The sequence below is a fragment of the Cyphomyrmex costatus genome, unplaced genomic scaffold, assembly GCF_001594065.2.
Source record: "Cyphomyrmex costatus isolate MS0001 unplaced genomic scaffold, Ccosl1.0 scaffold28, whole genome shotgun sequence".
NCBI lineage: Eukaryota > Metazoa > Arthropoda > Insecta > Hymenoptera > Formicidae > Cyphomyrmex > Cyphomyrmex costatus.
Genome location: NW_017276910.1, coordinates 584551 through 608338, shown reverse-complemented (window position 1 = coordinate 608338; position 23788 = coordinate 584551). Strand labels below are relative to the sequence as shown.

General features: G+C 37.5%; 2 protein-coding genes across 2 annotated transcripts; both read left to right on the top strand.

The window, feature by feature from the left end:
• Nucleotides 1–127: 127 nt before the first annotated feature.
• LOC108774950 (uncharacterized protein DDB_G0283357-like) lies at nt 128–19292 on the top strand. The gene is made up of 5 exons (XM_018541200.1): nt 128–145; nt 3561–4871; nt 6284–6526; nt 18189–18485; nt 19174–19292. Exons 1-5 carry the CDS (start codon nt 128–130, stop codon nt 19267–19269), a joined length of 1965 nt encoding a protein of 654 aa, XP_018396702.1. The 3' UTR covers nt 19270–19292.
• Nucleotides 19293–19301: 9 nt separating this feature from the next.
• LOC108774988 (pollen-specific leucine-rich repeat extensin-like protein 1) lies at nt 19302–21891 on the top strand. The gene is made up of 2 exons (XM_018541249.1): nt 19302–21356; nt 21645–21891. Exons 1-2 carry the CDS (start codon nt 19496–19498, stop codon nt 21716–21718), a joined length of 1935 nt encoding a protein of 644 aa, XP_018396751.1. The 5' UTR covers nt 19302–19495; the 3' UTR covers nt 21719–21891.
• The last annotated feature ends 1897 nt before the right edge of the window (nt 21892–23788 follow it).

The following is a 23788-nucleotide window of genomic DNA, read 5'->3' as shown; positions in this document are numbered from 1 at the left end:
GAAATTTCCACCCCCCGGGGCGCGACCTGCATTGCCCTAACTGTATGAGGATGCATTATTCGGTCTTCACTTATCTAAACTGTCAGACGCGATAAAATTTATAGCGATCTGTTGAATACAGCATAAAATGGATGATCCGCGAGTTGTAAGTGAATATCTCTAAAATATATTACTAAAATATATTTATACAGAGAAAAATTGTTCAACTTGAAAGATTATTTTCTATTTCTAAAATGATGTAATAAAATACATCTAATGATATGAATAAAACTTGCACTTTTAAACAATACATCGGTAACGGACAAACTTTCTCGCGTACGTTATGTATTCCAATACATTATAAATAGTTTATCGAGGACAGATTTTATACTGGTATTTACATATTTTTACACAAAACCGCTGAAGTGACCTCGAAGCATTTTTATATTAAATTTTATTTTTAATTTTTCAATTATCTTGCTTTTAATTCAAATGTATACCTACACGGAGCACAAGTGCAAATTTAATTATGTGCTTGAAAAATAAAACTGACAAGTATTGTCTGCGTGTATTATTATTGACTTATTACAGGAAATTTACTGCATTTTATCGAATTCCATGCAGTTGATAATGCGGCTTTTATCTTGCGCTTCTCTCACGGTTTGTGTAAGATATATTTAAACGTTGATCAATTTCATATTTTAACATCTCTATCTAAAAATTATATTTCTTACAAGCCACTCTTTTTTATATTATATTATTATTATAAAAGAAACAAATAATTAAAATTAATTACAATATCTAGAGATAAATAGATTTATCACTTTGTAAACAGTACGCATATCCAAAATCGGAACATAAACCATCTTAGAGACAAGATGTCCTAAAGATGTCATAATGATGTTTTTAAAACATTTTATCTCGATTTTTTACATGATGTTATCTGGGTTATTCTTTATTCAATTTTTCTCAATTGAAATTCAAATATTGATAGTCGCTGATTATCTAATAGATAATCCACAAATTCCTTCTAACTAAACAAAGATAGAAGATAACATTTGTTTCAATTTTTTTAAATATGTAAATAGTACAGTTATGTGTATAGTTTTGTTAAGATATTTTGTGGCATGGATATCTATACAAAAAATACCTCCCACAATTTCTAAATAAAATTTCATAATTTTACCTAACTTTAATATTTCAAAATATATTGTATTTTTGTTCTGATTTGAAAACCATTAAATATTATGTCGAGAGGTCAACTTAACATAGTAATGTAAATTACTATTAATGTTACTATGTTGATAAAAAATATTAGGCACTTTTCAAATTAGAAGGCTTGAAAGTTACAGCTATCACCGACATTAGCATTATCTAAAGTGTCCAACTGATGGTTAAAATTTAAATATTGTTATTAAAATATACACCGGTCTAATTGTAGAAAAATAAAGAAAACTGAAACAAATAATGTCATGCAAAATATGTATGTAGTATACAATACAATATTTTATTGCTATTAACAATTTATCTTTAAAGTACTTCTCAGTATCATAAATGTTATTTTTCTCTCTTCCATATATACCAAAAAACACTATGAAATTCATTTTTTAGGCTCTGCTGGGAGTTTTAGCTATTTTTAGGTACCCTCCTTTTTTTCTTTTGATTGATCAATCAAATGCTTCAAAGCATTTGTAGCGTCAAGTGGACCGCATCCTAAATTGATAAATAAATTTGAAATATATAAAATAACTATTAAATTAGTTATTAGTTACTAAAGAATATAACTAATTATCAGTTAGTTATAGTTATAGATGAGAAGAAAGTTAATGAAAAATAGTAATTCTAATTGTAACCTCGTTACAAGTAACGAGTTACTTCCCAATCCTGAGAAAATCTTTACAAGACTGCAGTCCAATCGAAATTTTCTTAGTACGAAGCATCGTCTTGGCGATCCCTCTCACTTCCGAATGCTCTATTACTGTTTATCCTCATGCGGCTTTACGGAAAGGATATTCATTTCGTTCTGTGCACACTCGAGCTTCAGCGAGTTCTAATATTTACTCGTGGTCCGGGGGCCGTGCTTATTTACACCGTGCACTACGCGCGTTCCGCTTTCATTCATTTTCTTGCGTGCTCTCTCTCTCTCTCTCTTTCTCTGTAGAAAATCTCGACCTACGTTTACGTCGGTCGTGAGACCCTCGTGAAAAGTATCTAACAATAGTAGCGCAGTGCCAGCATTTCCGCGGTCTACTCAAGACAGCGGTCGCGACTTGGTCTCCCCTGCGGGCTTCCCCAAGGTGAGTTATGTCGGAGAAAAGTTCGGGCGTATACACACAGTCGTGCCATGATACACGCGAACTACCCTTCCTTCTCCCCCTTCTCGATCACGACCGCCACCCTCCCTTATGCTCCATCCGTCTCGCGTCCTTCCGTCCCTTTCGCTCTTTCTACGTCTCCGACGCTCTTTTCCATCTCGCCCTCAACCGCTCTTAGCGCACCCTTCCATGCTCCATCTCGCTCTCGCTGATTCACCCTCTCTTTCTCTTTTGCGGGCATTCTCCGTTCGTTTCCACCCCCGACCATCGACGTTCCGCGTTTATCGAACCATTGCGCGCGCACCGATAACAGTAACGGGGCGTGCTACGTCTTGGTTGGCCGTAGACGTAGGTGGTGGACGCACGGCCGACCGACGACGACGAGGACGACGGCGGCGACGTCGACGTCGCCGAGGACGAGCGTAGCAGACTACCAACGAAACTCGCCACGCGAGAAATAGTTCGCCTGCCGACGGAGTAATCAGTCGTTCTCGCAACGTTCCTGAAGAAGCGTGTGCGCGTTGTGTTGTTGTTTGCATCGTTCGCAAAGTTCGCCGCGAAAGCCATCGCGAGTCCACTCGGGGGAGATTGTACGAGTACAGCTTCGAGATATCGTTCGAAAGTCGCAGCAAAACGTTGCGCTGAATTCAAATTCGAAGAAGCATACGAAATAAATCGGGAAGTGGTTGGCGTCAAGGAGAAGCAGAAGGAGAATTATCGATTGTTTGTGATTTATCAATAGTCAAAGATTAACGAGTAAAGTACCGAATTTCAAGGAAGAGCGGTACTTTCGAATCGTGAATTGCGTTCGAAAAGGTGCTTTAAATGTGCGTTGACAGTGCTCCAAAAGTATAGGTTGAGAAAACGTCGGCATTTAGCTGTTTATACAAGCGAGCAGACGACACGCAAAGGACAAGAGTCAAAGTATCGAATAGAGTGTTTCGGTGTGTCGATCCAGTGTTTTCGTTCACTTGACCCATCCACCTTCCGAGAGGCGGAGGGCGGTAAAGCATCGATCGCTCGCCATTTTGCGCGACGGCCGACATCTTTTGCGCGCATCGACGACATCTTGCCGCGTGACATCTTTTACGATACGGAAGCTACAGAGACTGCAGACCTACATTAAGTGAAAGGGTTAGATTATTCGTGTATATATTTCTTGAATAAGTTTCGTCCTCTCTCCTTCTTTCGATCGATCATCGTAAACGACCGTTGTATTATCTGTGACGCTCTCCCGTCCAGGAGATTACGCAAAATTTTGCATAGTGTAATAAGAAAAGAAACACTTTGGCAGAGAAACAGGAAGTAAATCGAAGCGACTCAACGTCGCGGGAGGAAGAAAAAGTAGTGTCCTTCAAGTCGAAGGTAGAAATCAGCAGGCTGGGAGGTCGGTTGAGTGAGGTGGTGGGTCCCGTCGTGGAGGAGGCCATTGAGCCAGGGGATGCGACCCCGCTGACGGGACCCTCGAGGGAGACCTCGGTTCCTCGAGCACCCCCGCCGCAGCGTGTTACACCGAGTCCGCCGAGACCGCCGCCCGCTACGTCTCAACATCACGATAATCCGGGTCACCCGACCCACAATCCGGGGCACCAGTCCCAAAATCCCGGGCATCACAACCCGGATCATTCGCCCAACAATCCGGGTAATCCCGGCCACAACCCCGGTCACCAAACTCATAATCCAGGTAATCCCGGCCACAATCCGGCCGATTCCGGTCACAACCCGGGTAATCCGGGCCATAACCCGGACAATCCGGGCCACAACCCGGGCCACAACCCGGGTAATCCCGGCCACAACCCGGGCCACAACCCGGGTAATCCCGGCCACAACCCGGGTCATAACCCCGGTAATCCCGGCCACAATCCGGGTAACCCGGGCCACCCGAGTCCCGCTGACCAAGACCAGAATCCCGCTGGCCAGCCGACACAAAATCCCGGCCATCCGACGAGCCCAGGACGAGAAGCTTCTCATCCAAACGTGAGTCGCCAGCCAAGTCAGAATCCAACCCATCCGACACAGAGCGGCAGGGAGCAAGCACAGCCAAGTCAGCCGCAACAGCAACAACCTCAACCGCAACAGCAACAACCTCAACCACAACCGCAACATCTGGAACGTAGCGTCAGCACCACCATGGGGACCGTGCTGTCGTTTAGTCCACGAGATCGTCGGGGGTCGGTTTATCCGCCAACGGGACATCAACATCCTGCTGACTTCACGTTAAATAATTTTAATTACGAGCAGCTGAACAATGCAAAGAATCGCGAGAACAAGAGCAGCGTTGCCACGGTGGCGCCGGCGCCACCTACGAATCATCCACCGACCAACAATAACTCGTTACAGAACAATAACATTAATCTAAACAACAACGACAACGCGAGAATTATCTCAGAGAAAAACGCCCTAGAGAAGAACTTGAAGAAGCATTCACTATTTATAAATGCTTTGTCGTGGAAGCGATTCAGTACAACCAACAATAACAAAAAGAAGCTTGATAACAAGAACAAGAACCTCGCCTTCAGGCAGCCGCTCGATAATATACCTATCGTTGATAAGAACAAAAATATACAGACGCCGCAGGTGAGTACTCATAGAGCGGAAAACGTTTATTCTTTCTCTTCGTCCTTCTCTTCGTCCTTCTCTTCGATAGATACTTCTTGTAATTCTATTTCGAAAATTGATAAATTAGCACATTTAATAGATAAAGTTTATATACAAAAATCATATAAAATAAATCATTAAAAAACAAGCATATTTCATTAAACACAAATAATAGGGAATTTGGAGTAGTCACAAATATAATAACGCAAAGAATCGATGTGTCAAAAGAAACAATGATTAAGAAACCTGTACATTTCAATTCACGTTTGAGCCATCCTGAGCAAAAAAATTCGCAAGTGACAATCGTGCTATCATGTGGATCTGAATTAATCCAAATGTATAATGTTAAAGCATACTTTAACAAATTGCATACTAATTTTGTATTAAAATACGATGCAAATTCGATCAAATAATATCAAAGCTATACAGCAAAAGTTTGTTTAGAAATATGTGTTGATTTTTTGCTTATATCGATAGTATTAAATGATTACAAATACTAATATATTATACTATTTTACATAAAAAAAAAGTTCATTTCTAAATTAATTTCTTAATTTAAATTAAACTTAATTGCACACGTTTAAAATAAAAATTGCTTATTTAAATTAAAAACTATTGTATATATTTATTATAAATACAATTTTTTTACTGAAGAGTTCTATGAAATTACGCAACAATACATCGTACATTATTTATTATATTATATAATGTAATAACGCAATAATTTTTAGATAATAATTTAAGATTTATTTATTAATATTATATATAAAAAATAGAATAACAAGAAAAATATATAATTAGTACCTATATTTCACTGCTTGTTGTGTCTAGAGAAGTCTAGAGACCTCTAACGAAGGGGAGATTTGCAGTGTAAGGAATGAAATATACAACGTGCTTTGACCCCCCAGACACGATCGAAAGCATATCGATCGTTTTGATGTCTTCTTTCGTATAGCACGAGTTTCTTTATAAATTTTTGATCTTTCTGTTTAAAGATATGACGCTGCTTTAAACTTTCGGTTTATTTTTAATGTTATACCATTGATTTTTACAATTTATAAATTTTTCGTTTAATATCAGCAAAATGTAAAATGTATAAACATTTTATTATAATCTATTTTATTTCCTTTATTAACTTATTGTTAGTATCGTCTTTTTTTTGTAAGAAATGCTAAATGAAACTAGCAAAAAATTATCACATTATATTGGTTAAATTTATATGCAATTATTATAAAAAGTTACAATATTCAATAAATTATGTGTTCAAATAATATATATTTAATGTGAAATATTGTTAAAAATATAAGATTTATAAGAATGTGTGTTATTATGTTGATTATATATTGTGAAAATTATTTATTAAGAGTTCATCTTTTTGTGGTTTTAATTAGACAAAACCACCGGCGTCAAATAACAATCACACCACGCACAATCCGACGTGTGAGAAATTGGTGCAGAAACCCCTGCCCCCTGGACCAAGAAAAACTGTTATCCAGGCCTCCACTTCGGAATTGCTCAAGTGCCTCGGCGTCTTCCTGCACAAGAAATGCACCCGTTTAAGGGACTTCCAAGCCGGCGACGCTGTCATGTGGCTCAGAACTGTTGACAGAAATCTCCTGCTACAAGGCTGGCAGGTGAGTTTGCCATATTTACAAAACATTATTGGCAGAAATCTTTGGCTTTTGAAAATTATTTTAATTACAAATGAACGAACATTTGCATTTAAATACGTATTACGTATTTAAATGCAAACATTGTATTGGAGAAATATTTTATTCTTGGACATTTTCATTTAACGAGTTAAACGTTTTATTTATGAATAATTTTTAATGGAAAGAAGAAGAAGGAAAGAAAAATATGAACGCACTAGTATAAATGTTTTAAAAATCACCTAAATGGTAATGTAATACTCCCAAACACATCTCTGATACTTGCTTAGTAATAAACATGTTCATATGCTAGGTAGTTAACGTGCTTCAAAATATACTCGCCGATAATATAATTATTGCGGGCACTGGTTCAACGTTAATTAATATATTACTCCCGCGGTTATTTCGCTATCGTTGTAATTGGATAATTAAGACACCGACAGCACAAGGTAATTAACTCTTGCTGATTGAACTGCTATGATTAACATCGATATATGCAAGTTACAAAATCGATGCAGTTGGTCGTCGAACAATGAATATACATATAAATATCTAAAAAAAAACCTATATAAAGCTCAATAACTAATACTGTATTAGCTTGTAACGAAATATGAGTAGTTGCTTTTTTTTAAACAAATTGCTATTTTATTTAACTTGGTCACTGTTATTGAAATATTCCGAAATGCAACTGTGATCTAATTAAAGAATATTTGTCTTTAACGCATTAAAAGGTTTTGTCTCCCTGAAGAGACTATTATTATAAGTGGGGTGTGATAGTCCCCCCCACACGCGTCACGGAGGAGAGAGCCTCGCTCGTACTGAATTCTCCGGGATATGAACAGTCCCACGGGAATACTCGTAATAAGAGTCATCTAGGGCATGCAATATGTTAGAAAGGGAATTAGGCGAACTTTTCACGAGACAGAGCTAAGAGTTTCCATTTGGATAAGCTGTAGCGGGAGTCGACTTAAATTTGCATCGCAATAAGAGAGGATAGTGAATTGCAATGTAGCATTTTGATTGTATATTTTCTTATTACATGATTGTGAGTCATACGATTTTTTTTTTGACATGCTAAATTATAATACACTTTTTCCTAAAAATTATTTTAATGGAGGAAAAAGATGCAAAGGTTTAGAACAGATATTTTGAACTCTCTTTGTTTTTTATTTTTAAATTGTACACCGTCGTGCTAAATAAAATGTTTTTCCTTGGAAAATGAGGTTTTGTAACGTAATCTACTTTTTCTAAAACGATTTTTATTTAATTTTTTTTTTAGAAAATTGCTCGCTATTTTTATATTTAAATAAAAAATTAACTCTCTCTAAAATTCGTTTCTTTCTCGAAAGGATTTTTGAATGTATTTTCCAAATTACGTAAACTATTATACTAATTATAAGTTTTTTTTTAGCAAAAATTTTTCTTTTTTTTATTATACTTTTTACTTACAATTTCGCTATCGTGAGTTTTATTGCTTCCAACAAAAGAATCATATCTCTTTTTCTCTAAGAAATGAATCATAATCGAAAATATTTGCTCGTGATTTCAGTCGGCGCTGGTTTTTCATTCGATTATGAATTCAACATTTATGTTAATGGGACTATCGTGCGCGATTACGACCTATGCAAATTGCACGGCCCCTACAAGACTCGCCTTCTCCGCTCGTAGAAGCTATCGATCAAACTAAAAATATTTCAGTCCGATAGTCAACTGACGTAGATGGCCGCTGACTTAAAAATACTATAGAACTATTAATAATACAATGCAAAAATCTGCGTTGTTTATCCACTTTGTGCCTTTGTCTTTATGTATTGTATCATCTGCACACTACATTAGTTTTCACCACAGAAGCCAAATTTTTCTCGACAAGCATTACAAACTTAAAGTTTCGAAATTTTTTTAATTTGATAAATAACACTTTTAAAATTGTTTTATAAGTTACTTTAATTAAATTTGTTGCTACAAAAGGAATACGTATACACACACGTGTATGTATAGTAAAAGACAAAACTTTTTAGAAGCATGAAAAAACTCTTTCCATAGTATATTATTGGATGTTTTTTTAATAATAAATACAGGCCAAACATTTCTAGCGAACGCCTGTTATACTTTAATGCAATCACTTTAGTGGAAAGAGTGATTTAACCTTTTTATTCACATCGTAAAAGAGTTGACGTCTGCAGTTGACGTAAAAGTGACCGGTTCGGTCATGTGAAGTAACAAAAATAAATACATGAAAAAATAACTGATGTGTTACCACGATACGGATTGCTCAAAACGCGGCTGCATCGCTACAGTGTGTCGGTGTGCACGAAATGGTCAGTTATCTGTCGATCACATCAGCAACAATTTTTTACTCGTTTTATGACGAAAGTCATTATCGATTAGCGTATCGTGCAACCTTCAGCAAACCGCAGTGCTCGTGAAGTTTCATGGAAAATAGTACGCGAAGTGCGCCGGTAATAATTCCAGTTCGTTGCGACGGCGATTCTCCGTTCCCGTGGGTGGACTTTTTTATCATCGTGAGTGACGTCCCAATTGTTGCGAACAATTGCGCATTGTCGGCATCAACCGACACGTTTATCCTTGAGCTAAGGTATCTTTGAAGAATATCTTGTTATAATTAAACTCACTGATGTTCGGACAAGCACAATGAATTATAATAATTTTGTGCATTCGGTCTTGTATTTCAAGTTGAATCTTTGTATCTGTACGAAATATATTTGTTAACAAATTTGCACATATTTCAAATTTCCACATATAACAGCTAATATATTTGTACTTGTCTTATTTTTAAAAATATTATAATTATTTTTTAACAAAATGGAAGATTTGGAACAAAATACAGATTTTCCTATACTGTATTTGAAAATAATACAAAAACTTTATCAGTGATTTCAAATCTAGATAAAAATTATTTTAATAAGAAATAAATATTTTTTAATATATAGTTAAGATAAAATGAAAAGATTTTTATTTAAACTATAAAATTCTGTTTTTAAATAGTGATCTTATTGAACTATTTTATATGTATATGAAATTCATGTTTATATAGAGAGTATAAATTTTGAATTACAATCGCTTTTTGGAGAAACTGTACATCCTTAAGATATTTAGTAATTAATCTAATGTATTTTTTTAATGTATGTAGTTAGTACAATATTAGAATAAAAAGAAAAGAATGTGTCTTTCTATTTCTTTCATTTCCATAAAATCTTAACAGTTTATAGTCTACACTCTACTTCGTATAGAATAAACGAAATGTAAACATTATTCACGTTACAAATTCACTCTGTGATCATTTCCAAGAATTCATGCGGCGTATTTTGTCATTTATGACAATTTGCGACATATTGCGACATTCGCGTGCTTCAATTTTGTAGGGAGGCGTCGAAGATAGTCCATAAAGTGCCTTTGCGTAGACACGCTCCCTAGCAACGTCCTTACGTCCATCGACATCGATTTCTCATGTCGATAAATTCGCACGTAGAATCACAGGTAGGACGAGAGCGAGGTAACACTCAGCCAACTTGCATCCAATGAAAGAGTCCGCATTATCACCTCGCCTAGAAAACAGCTCGCTAACGATCTAGGCTGTCTTTTTCTTGTTACCCGTCTGATTGCGTGCACAAGTTCTTATCAAGAACATATCTCTCTGTGTTGACCTAGGTTCATTCTTCAAGTTTTTTTCTGGACGATGAAGTACTTTTCTATAACAAAATGATTAGCAGAATGTGTGCAGAGAGTCCGTAAAGACTTCGATATTATCGAATTGATCAAATTAATTGTTTTTATATAATAAAATGATCAGCGAAATATTTATAACTGTAAAAATATACATATTTTATTAATTATTATATTATCAATCAAATTAAAAACACATTGGTTTTTATTTATTTAATCAACTAATGTAAGTGCTAAAATGATAAAAACGTTTTACTTTTGTTCTGACAATTTCAGTACTGTTAGAATACTTTTTTGTGAATTATCAATCAAATGTTGTGTATTTAAAAAATAATGAAATAATTATTTATTTTCTACACCTAATAGTCAAAATTTACAAAACAATTTTAATATTTTAACGTACTATTAATTATTGAAATATGTACTTTTCCTACATTTAATTAAATATCAACTGTTATGTAAAACTCATGCATGCTAAAACCAGAAACAGTGTCATGATTGTATCACTAATAAAAAATATATTTGGATTAAGTATTTTTTAATTTATTCGAATATATTGTTTCTTTTTACATAAAATAATATAAATAATGTAAATTTGTTATTACATTTCATTATTATAAACGTTTATAATAAAACATAGAAAACGTTTTATTTTATTTTATTTATGTTTTACCTTTTGCTGCTAGTAAAAGTAAAAAATTAATTGTATAAAAAAAATCTGATAATTTACAAGCAATTTTCTACGAAAAAATTTCTAACAGAGAAGATATTTAGTCATTTGTTTTCTTGGAATACTATTAATCCTGTAGATATATGTGTGAATTCGTACGTGTAAAAATCAATACACCGGACATTTCCGTGAATACAATGCAACGCAAATGTACAGGGGAGTTATATTTGTAGATATAGGAAAGAGAGTAAGCTATTTGTGCGTCCAAATGTATATGTATTTAATCCTTGAAAGCTCGTGTAGGTAAATATTATACATGCGCGGTTTTTGTTATCAATTCATGTCCTGTAATAACAGCTATCAAAACAGACCGATTTCCATCCCTTAAATCTCTTAACTACCATTCTTTTGGCTATATACTTCAGAGTTCACCCCCAAAATAAGCTTATTTATTTTGATCTTAAGTACTTAAGAGCATTGACCGATGTTGAAATATCTTAACTTTTTCTTGTATAAAAAGATTATATCAAACAGAAGTATAGAAGATATACATATATATTGTACCATGGCATGATTTCTTTAAGATGCAATACATATTCTATTTTTAGCAATAAAATATATTAAGCCAACATTTTCTTACTATAATCCTCTTCAAAATAAATTATATATTATACTGTTAATGCAAAAAATATTTCTCTTCATAATTCTGTAAAACTTAATTAATATAATGTATTTGTGGCGTCAATTTATATTCATACTTTAGTTCTAATTATATAATTTAATTTATATTAATTTATAATTATTTAAATAATTATATTTATTATATTAATTGATTTTTGCTAATTTTAAGATAAATAATTTCAATAATTTCTTTTTAGGAGCCTACTAAAAAAGAGCTCTAGATAATTAAATTCTTAAAGTGAATTTAATAAACTGTTTTGACGTAATTTACAATATATTTTTATTTTTTATTTAAATATTATTATTATTATTAGGTTGATATAAAGATGAACTTTTTTTTTGCATTATTGATATTGCGACAACCTACTCACAAATACAAAATAAATATTGCTACGCATTATGAGAACGTGGAAAGGCTAAAGTTGATGAACTTCTAAACCATCTATCTTATATTGTAGCAAATTCGCAACATTGAGCTAATGTGGATTCGGTTGACAAGATATGGGAAAGCACTGTGGGGAAAGAGAAATGCAGCAATGCCATATCAAGGGAAAATCGCGTAAGGGATGAAGGGTCACGTGCACCGCAAATGTTGCACAAGAGCGACGTTAACGTCGTGAAATCACCCCACAGGGATATGTGAAAAAATGCGAGTATTTATAAGAGGGACGTTCACCCCTCAATTTTAATTACGAAGGGGAGATTCTTTCTCTTCTCGGACGTCAACTCCTAGTGAAGAGTGTATCTCTCTATACACTCTATATAGAGTGTATCGCCCTAAAGCTGTAAAATTGAACGTAAAAAAATTATTCAGATAACTGATTTTTCGGTGCAATGCTCGCAAATTGACGTTAATGAGAATGAAAATATCTGAAAAGTAATTATGATGTATATTAAGTTTTTATTAGAACCACGAATATTTAATAGCAAGGTGCATATTAAAGCAGCAATCTTATAATAATAGATTTTCTATTGGCTTTTTAAAACCAGGTCATACACTCCGGCCTTTTCCCATTTTTATAGTTTTATTAAATTTGAACACATTAATGACTGACAGGATTAATAATATCTAATTACTTACGATTTGCAACACATTTAACGGAAGTAGGGCGATCACACACCCTACATAATTTTTTAACGCATGTTAATACATCTTCTTTAATGATCCATAATAAATTTTTATATCCGACACGTAATAAAAAACGAGGTAATGGAGATATATGCATACGTAATATATAAATTTAAATATATAAAAGCACATTGAACAGACATGAAGGAAATATTGTAATATATTCAGACGTAATACAATAAAATTCTAATTGTAGCACATTTTCATTTTTATGAAACGAATGTATAATATGAAGCAAAATAATGAAAAAAATACATAACCTTTCTTATCTATATAAATTAAATTGTGAAAAATATTCCAATTAAACCAACAAAACCGATCCAACAAAAACAGCATTTTGATTATTAGAATCAGAAATTTTGTTTGTGCTGACCGAAATGTCATTTTTGGCTCTTTTATTAGTTTTATCAAAACATTTTATCAATGTAAATACAGACAAGCATGTATCCATGGACAAAATATTTTAATATTTAAACGACCATGATAAACACAGAACAAAGAAATTCTATTTTGTGTGTTCTTTTTATAGAACGAAACGCTATTTATCTTTACTCAACGCTCTGAACGTTCCGAAATATTGAAGTGCATCGGCAAACTACAAATCGATCTTGCGCGTGCTTAAATCTAATTTCTCAAGTGTAATATATGTGTATGCGGTTCATCCTGAGAGTACACTCTGAGCGTGTGTCTACAAACCACGCTGCGATGTGCACGTGTATAAAGATAACCACGAAGCGTGACCGTGTATCATATATAAGGAGATAGATATGACAGCTTATACGATTAGTGTATTTTATAATAAAATTGAATGTTAATATGTGTGTGTGTGGGCGGGGGGGAGGGAGAAAATATATATGTAGATCTATGCATGGACTTATTCAATCGCTACTAATATTAGTCACAAAAAAATATTATTTACTTCGTAATATATAATATTATCAATTTTTTTAAATATTTAATATAAGTCTTTTAATGATAGTATATTGATGATAAAAAGTCATTTATCGAGAAAACATTATAAACAAAATTTGTTTTTAACAATTTGTAAAACAAATATATCCTGCAAGAGCAACTTCTTGTGATATCCGATACGCAGTGTACGTTCAATCGCATTTACCGTAATAAGTTATTTCAACAATAAGCTTAAATGAAATATTGATTGAATATCTACGTCTCTATATACGTCACTATCATTTTATTTCATCGAGACGTCAAAGCACGCGAACAAACTATCTCTTGTAAACTGCGTTCATAGATGATTCTATTCACCAATCGGTTTCGTCTGGATATGAAACAAGATCAAATCCGGCTGTCGCGTTGCTGAAAATCTGATTAAAAGGAAACCGTACATGGCTGAGATTGAAAATTCCGTTCCTGTCACGTTCCTCGCGCGCAGCACGTGTGTCATACATCACATGTCACATGGCACCTAATTAATTATCTTCGGGAAGCACCCCGATGATCGGAAGAGGCAATTGAGACGATACAATTAAGAATCGGTTGGTTGACTTTTATGCGACTGTTGACATCGAAAATTAGAATCAACCAAAATCGGATATCGGTTGGCAGCATACGGATATTGCGCTCGCAACGTATGTTCCGTAAATTTGCATAATTTAATTACACAAATGCATAGCTCAGGGGTTAATTGTAATTCACGTGGATTCGGGTCCTTGCAAAGTTCCATCTGGGACATCCCTGAGCCGACTAAGCGTCAGATTGTCGTTGCGGTTGAGGGTGTTTCGTGTGCATGCCGACTATGTCGCTAATTGGTCCAAGTACTGCACTCGCGCGTTATCCGGTGAACCCTAGTTATACATATATTCGTAGTCTTGGAAATTTAATTAAAAGGTTTAGGTCTACGCAAAGACGACTCGAATAACGCGCGGAGTTCTATGGTAGTAGAGCAGGCCGCTCACCCCTGCGGTGAATATCGACCGACGTAGAGGAGATATATGTATACTCGCCGGGTATATTGGCACCCCTAATTCTGCATCGCGGCCTGCGGCTCTCGAGACTCTTGAGCGATGTTGTACCTGATCGAGAGGGTTGCCTCTTCACGAGTCAGCGGAAGCACGTGGAAACCCTAATGAATCGTGCATGCGACAGCGAAAGCTTTAAACAGTCTACTCTTTAGGAAATAATAATGATAAACGCAAAAACATTATGAAAAATTGTTCTACATTTTTTTCACAATTTTTCATATTTTTCTTTCACTTCTTAATGTTTTCACTCTTGATGTTTTCACAATAAAAAAGGATTTTATATTGAGAAAATTGAATTTAAGAAAACGATTCAAGTGGCTGGAAATAAAAAAATTTTGAAGTAAACTGATTGTTTTTAAATAAAAGATGCAAATAACTCGCTATATAATTTTATGAATAATACTTTTTCACTCGCGCAACGTGTTTTATGTCACAAGTTGTAGACATAAAACGTATCTTCGTCGATAGGTACTGTCTATGAATAATTTTTCTCGATAGCATCACGCAATCTATTCGCAATACCATCAATAATTCATTCGCTAAAACACGTCACCTATCTTAACTACAAAAGTACAGTCTTTTTATACATTGAAGATTTTCAGGAGATCTTAAATATTTAAAACAATTAAGTGCTAGGTGCTAAAAAAGGAAAAATTTGCTGTGACAATTAAAGTAAACTCGAATGCATTAAACGAAGCGGTTATACTTGCAATTAATTGATTGTAATTTGACATTAGAAGTATCGAACGGTCATTATTGACCATTATTTTTCAGATTAATATCATATATTTTTTGTATAAAAGATAGGATTCTGAAATTTTTGCTTTTTCAATAATTATGTTTTTTATACTGATAAAATATTAGAATCTTTTTATCAAAATTTTAATTTCGTAGTAAAATATTTACTTGTTCCTTTTAGTAAGAAACACTAGTATTTTTAGTGTTAAAAAATTTATTCTAGGTAATTATTAGCTGGTGCGATTCATGAAATATTTGTTGCAATAATAGTAATAACGCGAATCGCGATTTCATAATCTATTATTCACTTTATATTATTATTATTATTTGCATCATTATTATTCATGTTTAGTCTATTTAAATCTGTCCTTTTTTTAAATATAATCGCTGAACTATATATATAAAAATTTAAAAACAGTAAATCGACTCGAACTGTAATGTGTTGTATAAAGTGATAGAGTGAATTTGTGAAACGGAGAGTTGTACGCTGCAAACAATTTCGTCTATACGTTAAAGCAGTAGCTGTCTGATTAGATTAGCGGTTCGTCAGGCACTCAGGTTTTCGCAGGAGGATCGAAAGAATCCCTGATACATTTATGCGAGGCCGCGTGCGCATCTCCCTTTTCCTTTCCACTGCATTGTACAAGGTGCACTGCTCCGATTATCCTCCGGCGGTGGCACGAGGGCGTGTCGCCGTCGCCGAGAAGTGTCGTCGGCCCTGCCAGCGTCGTACGGCGGCAGAGGGGGACGCGCATCCTGGCGTGTGAGCAAATTGCAAACGTGAGTGCGCGCGGCGTAATGTGCATTAAGCCGAGAGACGCGGCTAACGAGGAACGAGGCGGCCGACTATGCGGCGCGAACAATAAAAACAGCAGCAGGTTGCCGATCGCGCGGGGAAAACGTATCGAGGGCATCGATCCTCCCCGGGTCACCGATGTGGCCTCACCGCGCTTAATGCACCCACATGTGCGACGGCCGCATCGCACCACGCCGTGCACCACCTCTTACGAATCGATGCACCTACGCTCCTCCTGCACCATGAGCCGATGCATCCATGCGCGTTAACACGACTCGCTCCGTCTTGGCGTGCACGCTGCGAACTGATGCGTGCACATCAGGTTCTCCCTTGAGACATATAATATTGTACATATCGTACACATACTTTTCTCTTAAATGAGAACAGTTCGTTATATGTATAAGTACTATTTGTCGTATAATGAATAATTAGTTAATTTTGTTAACAAATTAAAATTAAATTATTTTAATATAATACGTACAATATATAATTATATTTACATAATATTATCACATTGTGTTGTCAAATAATACGTATAATATACTTCTGTTTATAAATTGACGGTAATATTATTTATTTACAATAATATAAGTCAAGCTAGTATTTCAAATTGTATTTAAAAACCAGATCAAATGAATGTATCTACCTCTTCAAACTTAATTAATATTGGATTCGTTTATATTGTATTCATATTTAATGTAACGTATTTAATAAATGAAATAAACAAACTGTTTATTAATTGTAGGTATTCATTAATTTATGAAATTAATTGATGCATAGTTGGATAAATTTGATAATGATTTAGTATATTACATAAAATTTGATATATTTTTATTAATTAATTGCAATATATAATATTTGTTTAATATTCTCTCTCTCTCTCTCTCTATTAACGCGTACATGTTTTCCTTTATATCAAGCAAGATGTGTGGTTTGGAATAACTCTGTTAACTTAAGAAAATACGTGTAGATATTTCTTTACTTTTAATATAACAATGGTATAAGAAAAATCATTTCACTTTTATTGTACAAAATTTTATAAATTTTTATTGACTTGCGTATTCATGTATGTATACGTGTATGTGTACAAAGACAATACATACACATACATAGGTATGCGTGTGCGTGCGCGCGCGCGTGTATGTGTGCGTACAAAAATAATATGGTTGTATACATAGATGTACTTAATTGCACATTTTCTTTTATGTTTCATGGCTAACGGAGGTCTTATTAAGTATAAATAGATTCTCTATTTATACGATATATTCTCCTTATATGTGTATCCGCACTAATTAACATCTATGTGACTATATTTGTATCCAAAGCGCTGGCGTTCGATATATATGCCTATACGTATTTATACTGACACGCGTGTACAACACACGTGTGTCTCTCTAAAGTCTATAGGGAAATATTCAACACAAATGCAACATTATACAACACAGCAAACCACTATGTAATTAGTGCCATACGTAAAAACATAGTTTACATATTAACGATGATATAATATCAACGATGCGATTATATATTGAGAGAGTTAAGTTCACTCAACTTGTCTCAAAATTATGTCAGTGTGGGCAACATTAAAATGCAACCTTAGAGAAATATCTAATGAACACATTATTAAAAAAAAAATCTCCAGTTTCATAATTGCAAGTCGTCACGAACTTTATTTTTATCGTTCATTGTTATCTGAGATACACCGCTGATAATTATGTTACAAAGTGATGTACTTTAGATATGAATCATATTATTTTACGTAATTACGTTTATGGATGTATAAGTTTTACTTAAAAAATTAAATTTAAAAAGTAAAATATTTCTGGACAATTCAAATACCATTAGTATATAATTATTTGTACAAAACGAACATGTTTCATTTATTTTATAAATTAGACTAATATGCATTATTAAATAAAATATGTAAAATTTTAATTACATATTTATATTTTTTTGTTTATCAGGACGTGCCCTTCATAAACCCTGCCAACGTAGTGTTCGTGTATATGCTGGTGAAAGAGCTTGTCGATGGAGATGAGGCGTCTGAGAAGGAGCTCCAAGCGACGGTATTGACGTGTCTTTACCTGAGCTACAGTTACATGGGTAACGAGATTAGTTACCCGCTGAAGCCATTCCTCGTCGAGGACAGCAAGGACAAGTTCTGGGACCGATGTCTCCTGATCGTCAACCGACTTAGCTCCGAAATGTTGCGAATTAACAGCGAGCCCGGTTTCTTCACAGAGATCTTCAGCGAGCTGAAAGTACGTTCTATTGTTAAAACTTTATAATAAATACTTTGAAAATCACGTACATTCTGTATCTTGTTACTTAATTTTATTAGCACAATGATAGAGTTTCTTGTTCCAAAGGTGACAATTAAATAAAACAAGATTCCCAGAAAAGAGGAAAGACTATTTTTTAACTTGACGGAAAATTATTGTCTAATCAAATAATGTTGCAGCAAAAAGAATATATTTTTAATATAATTAAATGTCATTTTTATTTCAAAACTTAAAAAAAATCTTTTTTTCTTTAGTCATATCATAACGAGTATGATGATTTTTTACGAAATTAAGTTAGATCACTTTTAATATTTACTTAACTCATTCGTAGTAATAACTTGAAAATCACTTTTTGTGTTATTTTTGAAATAAAGGAATAATATAAAATTTCCACTTTAAGAATTTCATATAATTATTTGATTCTGCTAATTTGTAAATTACTTATACTATTGTATAATTTTTGTGTTTGAAACATATATAAATCAATAAAAGAAACTTTAAAATATGTCTTTATATATTAAAATCAAAAATATAATTTATTTGATAAGAGATGATTAATAATTTTCCTCTTATATCCTCCTCAAAGAATTGTTCAAGAAAAATCGCGCGACAAAATGAAATTATTAAAATCACATCGAGTCTAATTCTAATCTGCAATTTTGAACAGGCCTGCGGTTCCAGCGAACGCGGAAGTCTGTCTGGCAGTGGCCTCGAACGGAGCCTCGTCGTCTCCGGAGTCGCGGTACCCACCAAGGCAGCTTGACGGAGCTACACACACCTGCTGGTGCGCATCGCCAGGCACGGCTGCGACGTCACGACGCTCTGACGATGGCCGTCACGACGACGTGGAGCCGCTCTCGCAGCTTGACCCCACCGCATCGACCTCGACTTCGACTCCGACGTTGCCCCGCCCGCAGCCGCGGTCTAGTCGCGACGACGACATATTTTGCCCGTCGTGCGGCCGACGGCGTCGCGAGGAGATCTCATGGATGATCGAGGACTTGGACGCCATCGAACCGGCACCGCTGGAGTCGCAAAGAACACCGACAAAGCTCTGTACCTGTGGCCAGGCTGACACTCGTAGAGAACGCGCCAGTTTCCTGAGGATACGCAGCACCGAGGTAACATGGAGTACCAGCAGCTTTTTGTCGCCCGACGAGGCGATCTGGGATCTAAGAAGGCGCACCAGCGAGGGTACAGAGTTTCGCTGGGAGCTTCATACCTCGACTACGGACTTGGATCTTGCCAGAAAGACCAAGTGCAGCTGCCACAGTTTAACTCCGGGAAAGAAGAAACCGGAAGGTGTACATCGCGGCGATCTCAGAAAGCATCACAGTGCAGAGACGGACAAGTGGTCGATCAGGCCAGAAAAACTGCTGACACCGATGCACGACCTAAGGAAGCACAGCAGCGACGACACCAGATTCGCGAGGGAGGCCAGATGGTTGCAGGTGCCGGACGTGATGCCGAATCCGAAGCCCAGATGTACCTGTCCCAAGGTGAAGACACCACCACCCGCGTCACCAGTGGAAGTGAAACCGGAACAGAAGGAACCAGAAAAGCCGATTATGAAGAAGGAGGAGAAAAAATTGTACTACTCGAAGTCGCTGACGCCCGAGGAGCCGGCCGTGCCATGGGAGAAGCCAGAGGTGAAGAGGCAAGTCAGCGAGGATCCAAGAGCCGCCAGAGGAAAGGCCAGAGATCGACCCAAACTGGAACGCTCCGCTCAAGTGAGAAGCGAAAGTTCGCGGAGATGGGGCTTCTCGCAAAGAGATAAAGACAAGGATAAAGAAAAGGAGAAGGAGAAGGTCATCAGCCCGGTGGAGAGCAAGAAGCCGATACGAGCAAGATGGGCCATGAAGCCACACGTCTCTCTGCCCGCCGAGAAAAAGGCGCCGAAGTGGTACAGGAGCCAGGACGAGACGAAGAGCAAGAGTCTACGGGAACGGCCCAAGTACAGCATACGCAGGAGCATGTCGCCAGAGCCGGATCCACGACAAGTAAACAAACTGGAGAACAGAATTGTGCGACGTCTGATTTCACCAGAGATCAGTATCACCAGCACCAAGTGGGCACCGTATGAGGACTCGTCGCCGTTGCCGACAATTGGGATAAGAAAGCGCGAGCAGAAGCACATTAGCGATATCAAGTGGACGCCGTACGACGAATCACCGGGCGAAATCCCAGTCGAGGTAATCGAGGACGACAAGAAATGGTCACCCTTTCACAATGTCACGCCTACGCACTGTCCGCCGCCGGAACCAGCGACACCCAGCAAGAGCGACGACGAGGAGTTCCGGTGGAAGATCCTCAATCAGGTCGCGCCATTCCCGCTATACCAAGGCGGCTGGAGAGACGAGTCGCCGGAGAAGACACCGCCGAAAAAGGCGACCACGCCGGATGACCTGTCGACGCCGATCTGGTCGCCAAGGGAGCCTACCACGCCCACCGCTAAGCGGAAGAGTATCGTGCAGCCGGATTACTCGCCGGAATACTCACCGGCACGCAAGCCCGGCAAGTCCCGGCTTAGGCGAAAGGGTGCGATCAGAGTGAAAACACCCCTCCCCGCTACCAGTCCTCTGGAGGACAGACTGCCCCAGGCCGGGCCGCCCCCACCGACGGTAATAATACGTGCTGCTAGTGAGGAGACTAAACGACAAAGGCCCCAGTTGACCAGAACCAAGGCCCTGCTGGAGGTGCCGAAGCACATAGATGCAACGAAGAGATCGTTGAGCGAAGAGGGACCGCGCATGCATCCTCGCGAGCGTCCCAAACCGCCTGGAAGAACTCGCAGCGAGGAAGTGTCCAAGTACGACGATCCTTGGTTGAAGGCGGAATCTCCTGAGCTGCGTGAGTACGTTACGACGGTATAACGATCCCTTAACGATCCATAAACCGTCGGGGTTAGGTGTCATCGGCAGTGAACCTGGGTACTGGCTTCCTTAATTTATAATCGACCCGCTTATTACAAGCAGCTCAAAAAAAAAAAAAAAAAAAATACAGCAAGATATATAAATGGAGATCGTGTACAGGAATTATTATTTTCTAATATATCCATTACTACAATTTTATAAAGAGTTACTGAATAAAAGTACGAAGTCTCAGACTAAAATGATGTTAAAATTGGGGTTCAAACAGTTACTCGGAGAGAGAGGGCGTCCCGCGACAGACAGCGGCTCGGTTATCCTCGCAAGGGCCTCATGAAGAGATAATCTTCGAAACCACCTAAAAGACGAGACGGCAGGGCACAGCTAGTCGTGATGAAGATTAACGAGGTCGAACGAGACGGGAAGGAAGATTCTAACGCGATCGCATTCGTATGGGTGCCGAAAACTTCGTTGGCCTACACGAAGACTACAATGGAAAATACCAAAAAAAAAAAAAGAAGAAGAAGAAGAAGAAAGGAAGAAAAACGAAATAACTTCGAATTCATTTTCGGCATTCGACGGTCGTTTCCACAGGAGATGCGAGTTGGGACGGGCGGAAATCGAGGCGAGGGGTCAAGGACTGACTATTATTATTTTAAATAGAGTAATATATACATGTGCGTTTCGCGTCGCGCTCGCAGGGAAACGGAGGTATTTCTCCTCCAGGGCGCGGCGCCTGAATGTTCTCAGCTCAAGACGAGATGTAGGGTTGCGCGCGACCGGTTGCGGACATCCGGCAAGAAATCCGCGAACACTCTGTGTGAGGGCGGGCGGACGAAAAAGAGAGCCGGTTGCCGCCCGGCGGGCGTATACGAGATGGTTCACCGTAGGGCGTTGATTGCTAGTTCTGTACCGTAATTAGTAACGTAATAATTAAAAACGATTAAAGTATCGACTAGGGAATAATAATGACATGAATCTCTATAGTGTAAGCGTGACTAGTTGATTCGCGGAGAGAGTGATCCTCCGCGCGCTGCGGATCATGAAAGATGTATACACAGGTGCGTCCCCGACGTGAATCGAGCGATCCGCCTCGATCGCGGACGCGCGCGAATAAATCACGTTAAGTATATAGTTTGTATATGCACGTACTCCGTGCGTGTACAACACGTAATTATATATAATATTTGTAACGTTCGCTTTTTTTTTTTGAGCGACAAGTATGTAAGAAGGAGAGGAGGTAGAGGAAAATGGATGGGAAGGAGACAGGAGAAGATCATGGAGATGCGGTTCGAGCGCATCGTGATCAAAGGATTGGCCTCGTTCCAGGGGCAAGTGCGGATCCCCGCGAGGATCCGTTCGATCGAGAACTACAATCGAGACTCGATGAGATACGACTCTTTGTTATTCGTTTATATTTGTTTCTTTCTTTTTATACATTATACACATGTCGACGTGCGAGATCGTTGGATCGTAGCAACCGCGACTCCGCAATCTATACGATTGCGCGAGTAGCATGCTTGGATCCAGATTCGCGACGGTCGATTTCGTTCGTTGTTTCGGGCGACGGTCTGGCGGTCGTGACATAAAGTTAAAAAAAAAAAAAAGAAAAACGTCGCCGGGTACGTAGCCCCCTCCCCGTGTGCCGGTACGTGCAATATTAATTAAGGGGTCGAAACGACTCGAAACGTCTGTGGACAGTCGCGTGAATACGGGATGCTAAGAGATGAAAAAAAAAAGCTCTAAACTCTTTGGAGTGGAATCCTTACTGTAAGGAGTGAAAATTGAGTGAGTCTTGAAAGAGAGAGAGTGACTCAATTCAATCTTTGAGAGTGAGATTTCACTCTTCAGAGTGAGATTTACTGTAAACATTTTAAAGAGTAAGGAGGACTCATACGAGTATAGACGTTCCAAGGGACGTTCTAGATGTTCAGGAGACGTTCCGAAGGACATTCTCAGGACGTCCTTCGGATAAAGTGTGCTATGTAGGGAGAAAACAGACAGGGTGTGTCCGTGGGGGGACGATCGGCTGCGCGCGTACTTGGATCGTTTCTCCCTTCGTCCTCGGTGTAGTTTGTTTTCGATTGAACAACGCCGTGTCTCGTTTTACCGCTTGTGTTACCACTCGCCGCGCGCTGTACTCACTTCAGTTTCGCGCTCGCGCGCGAAGGACGTTTTTCGTTTGTTCCCGCCTTCGACACGTGTTTCGCGCAAGTTTCTCTCCAACCCTCTCTCTTGCGCATCTCGTGATTTTTTTTCCATTGTATATCGTGCGCGTGTCTCGTGAACGATACGGCTCGGTGTTCTGCGCGGCTGATATTAACTGCAGTGTGTAGCATAGGGGATTTCTCACTTATTGGATACCGTCATCCACGAGCAGATACCGTTAACGGAGAGGCTACCCCCCTCCTCCCC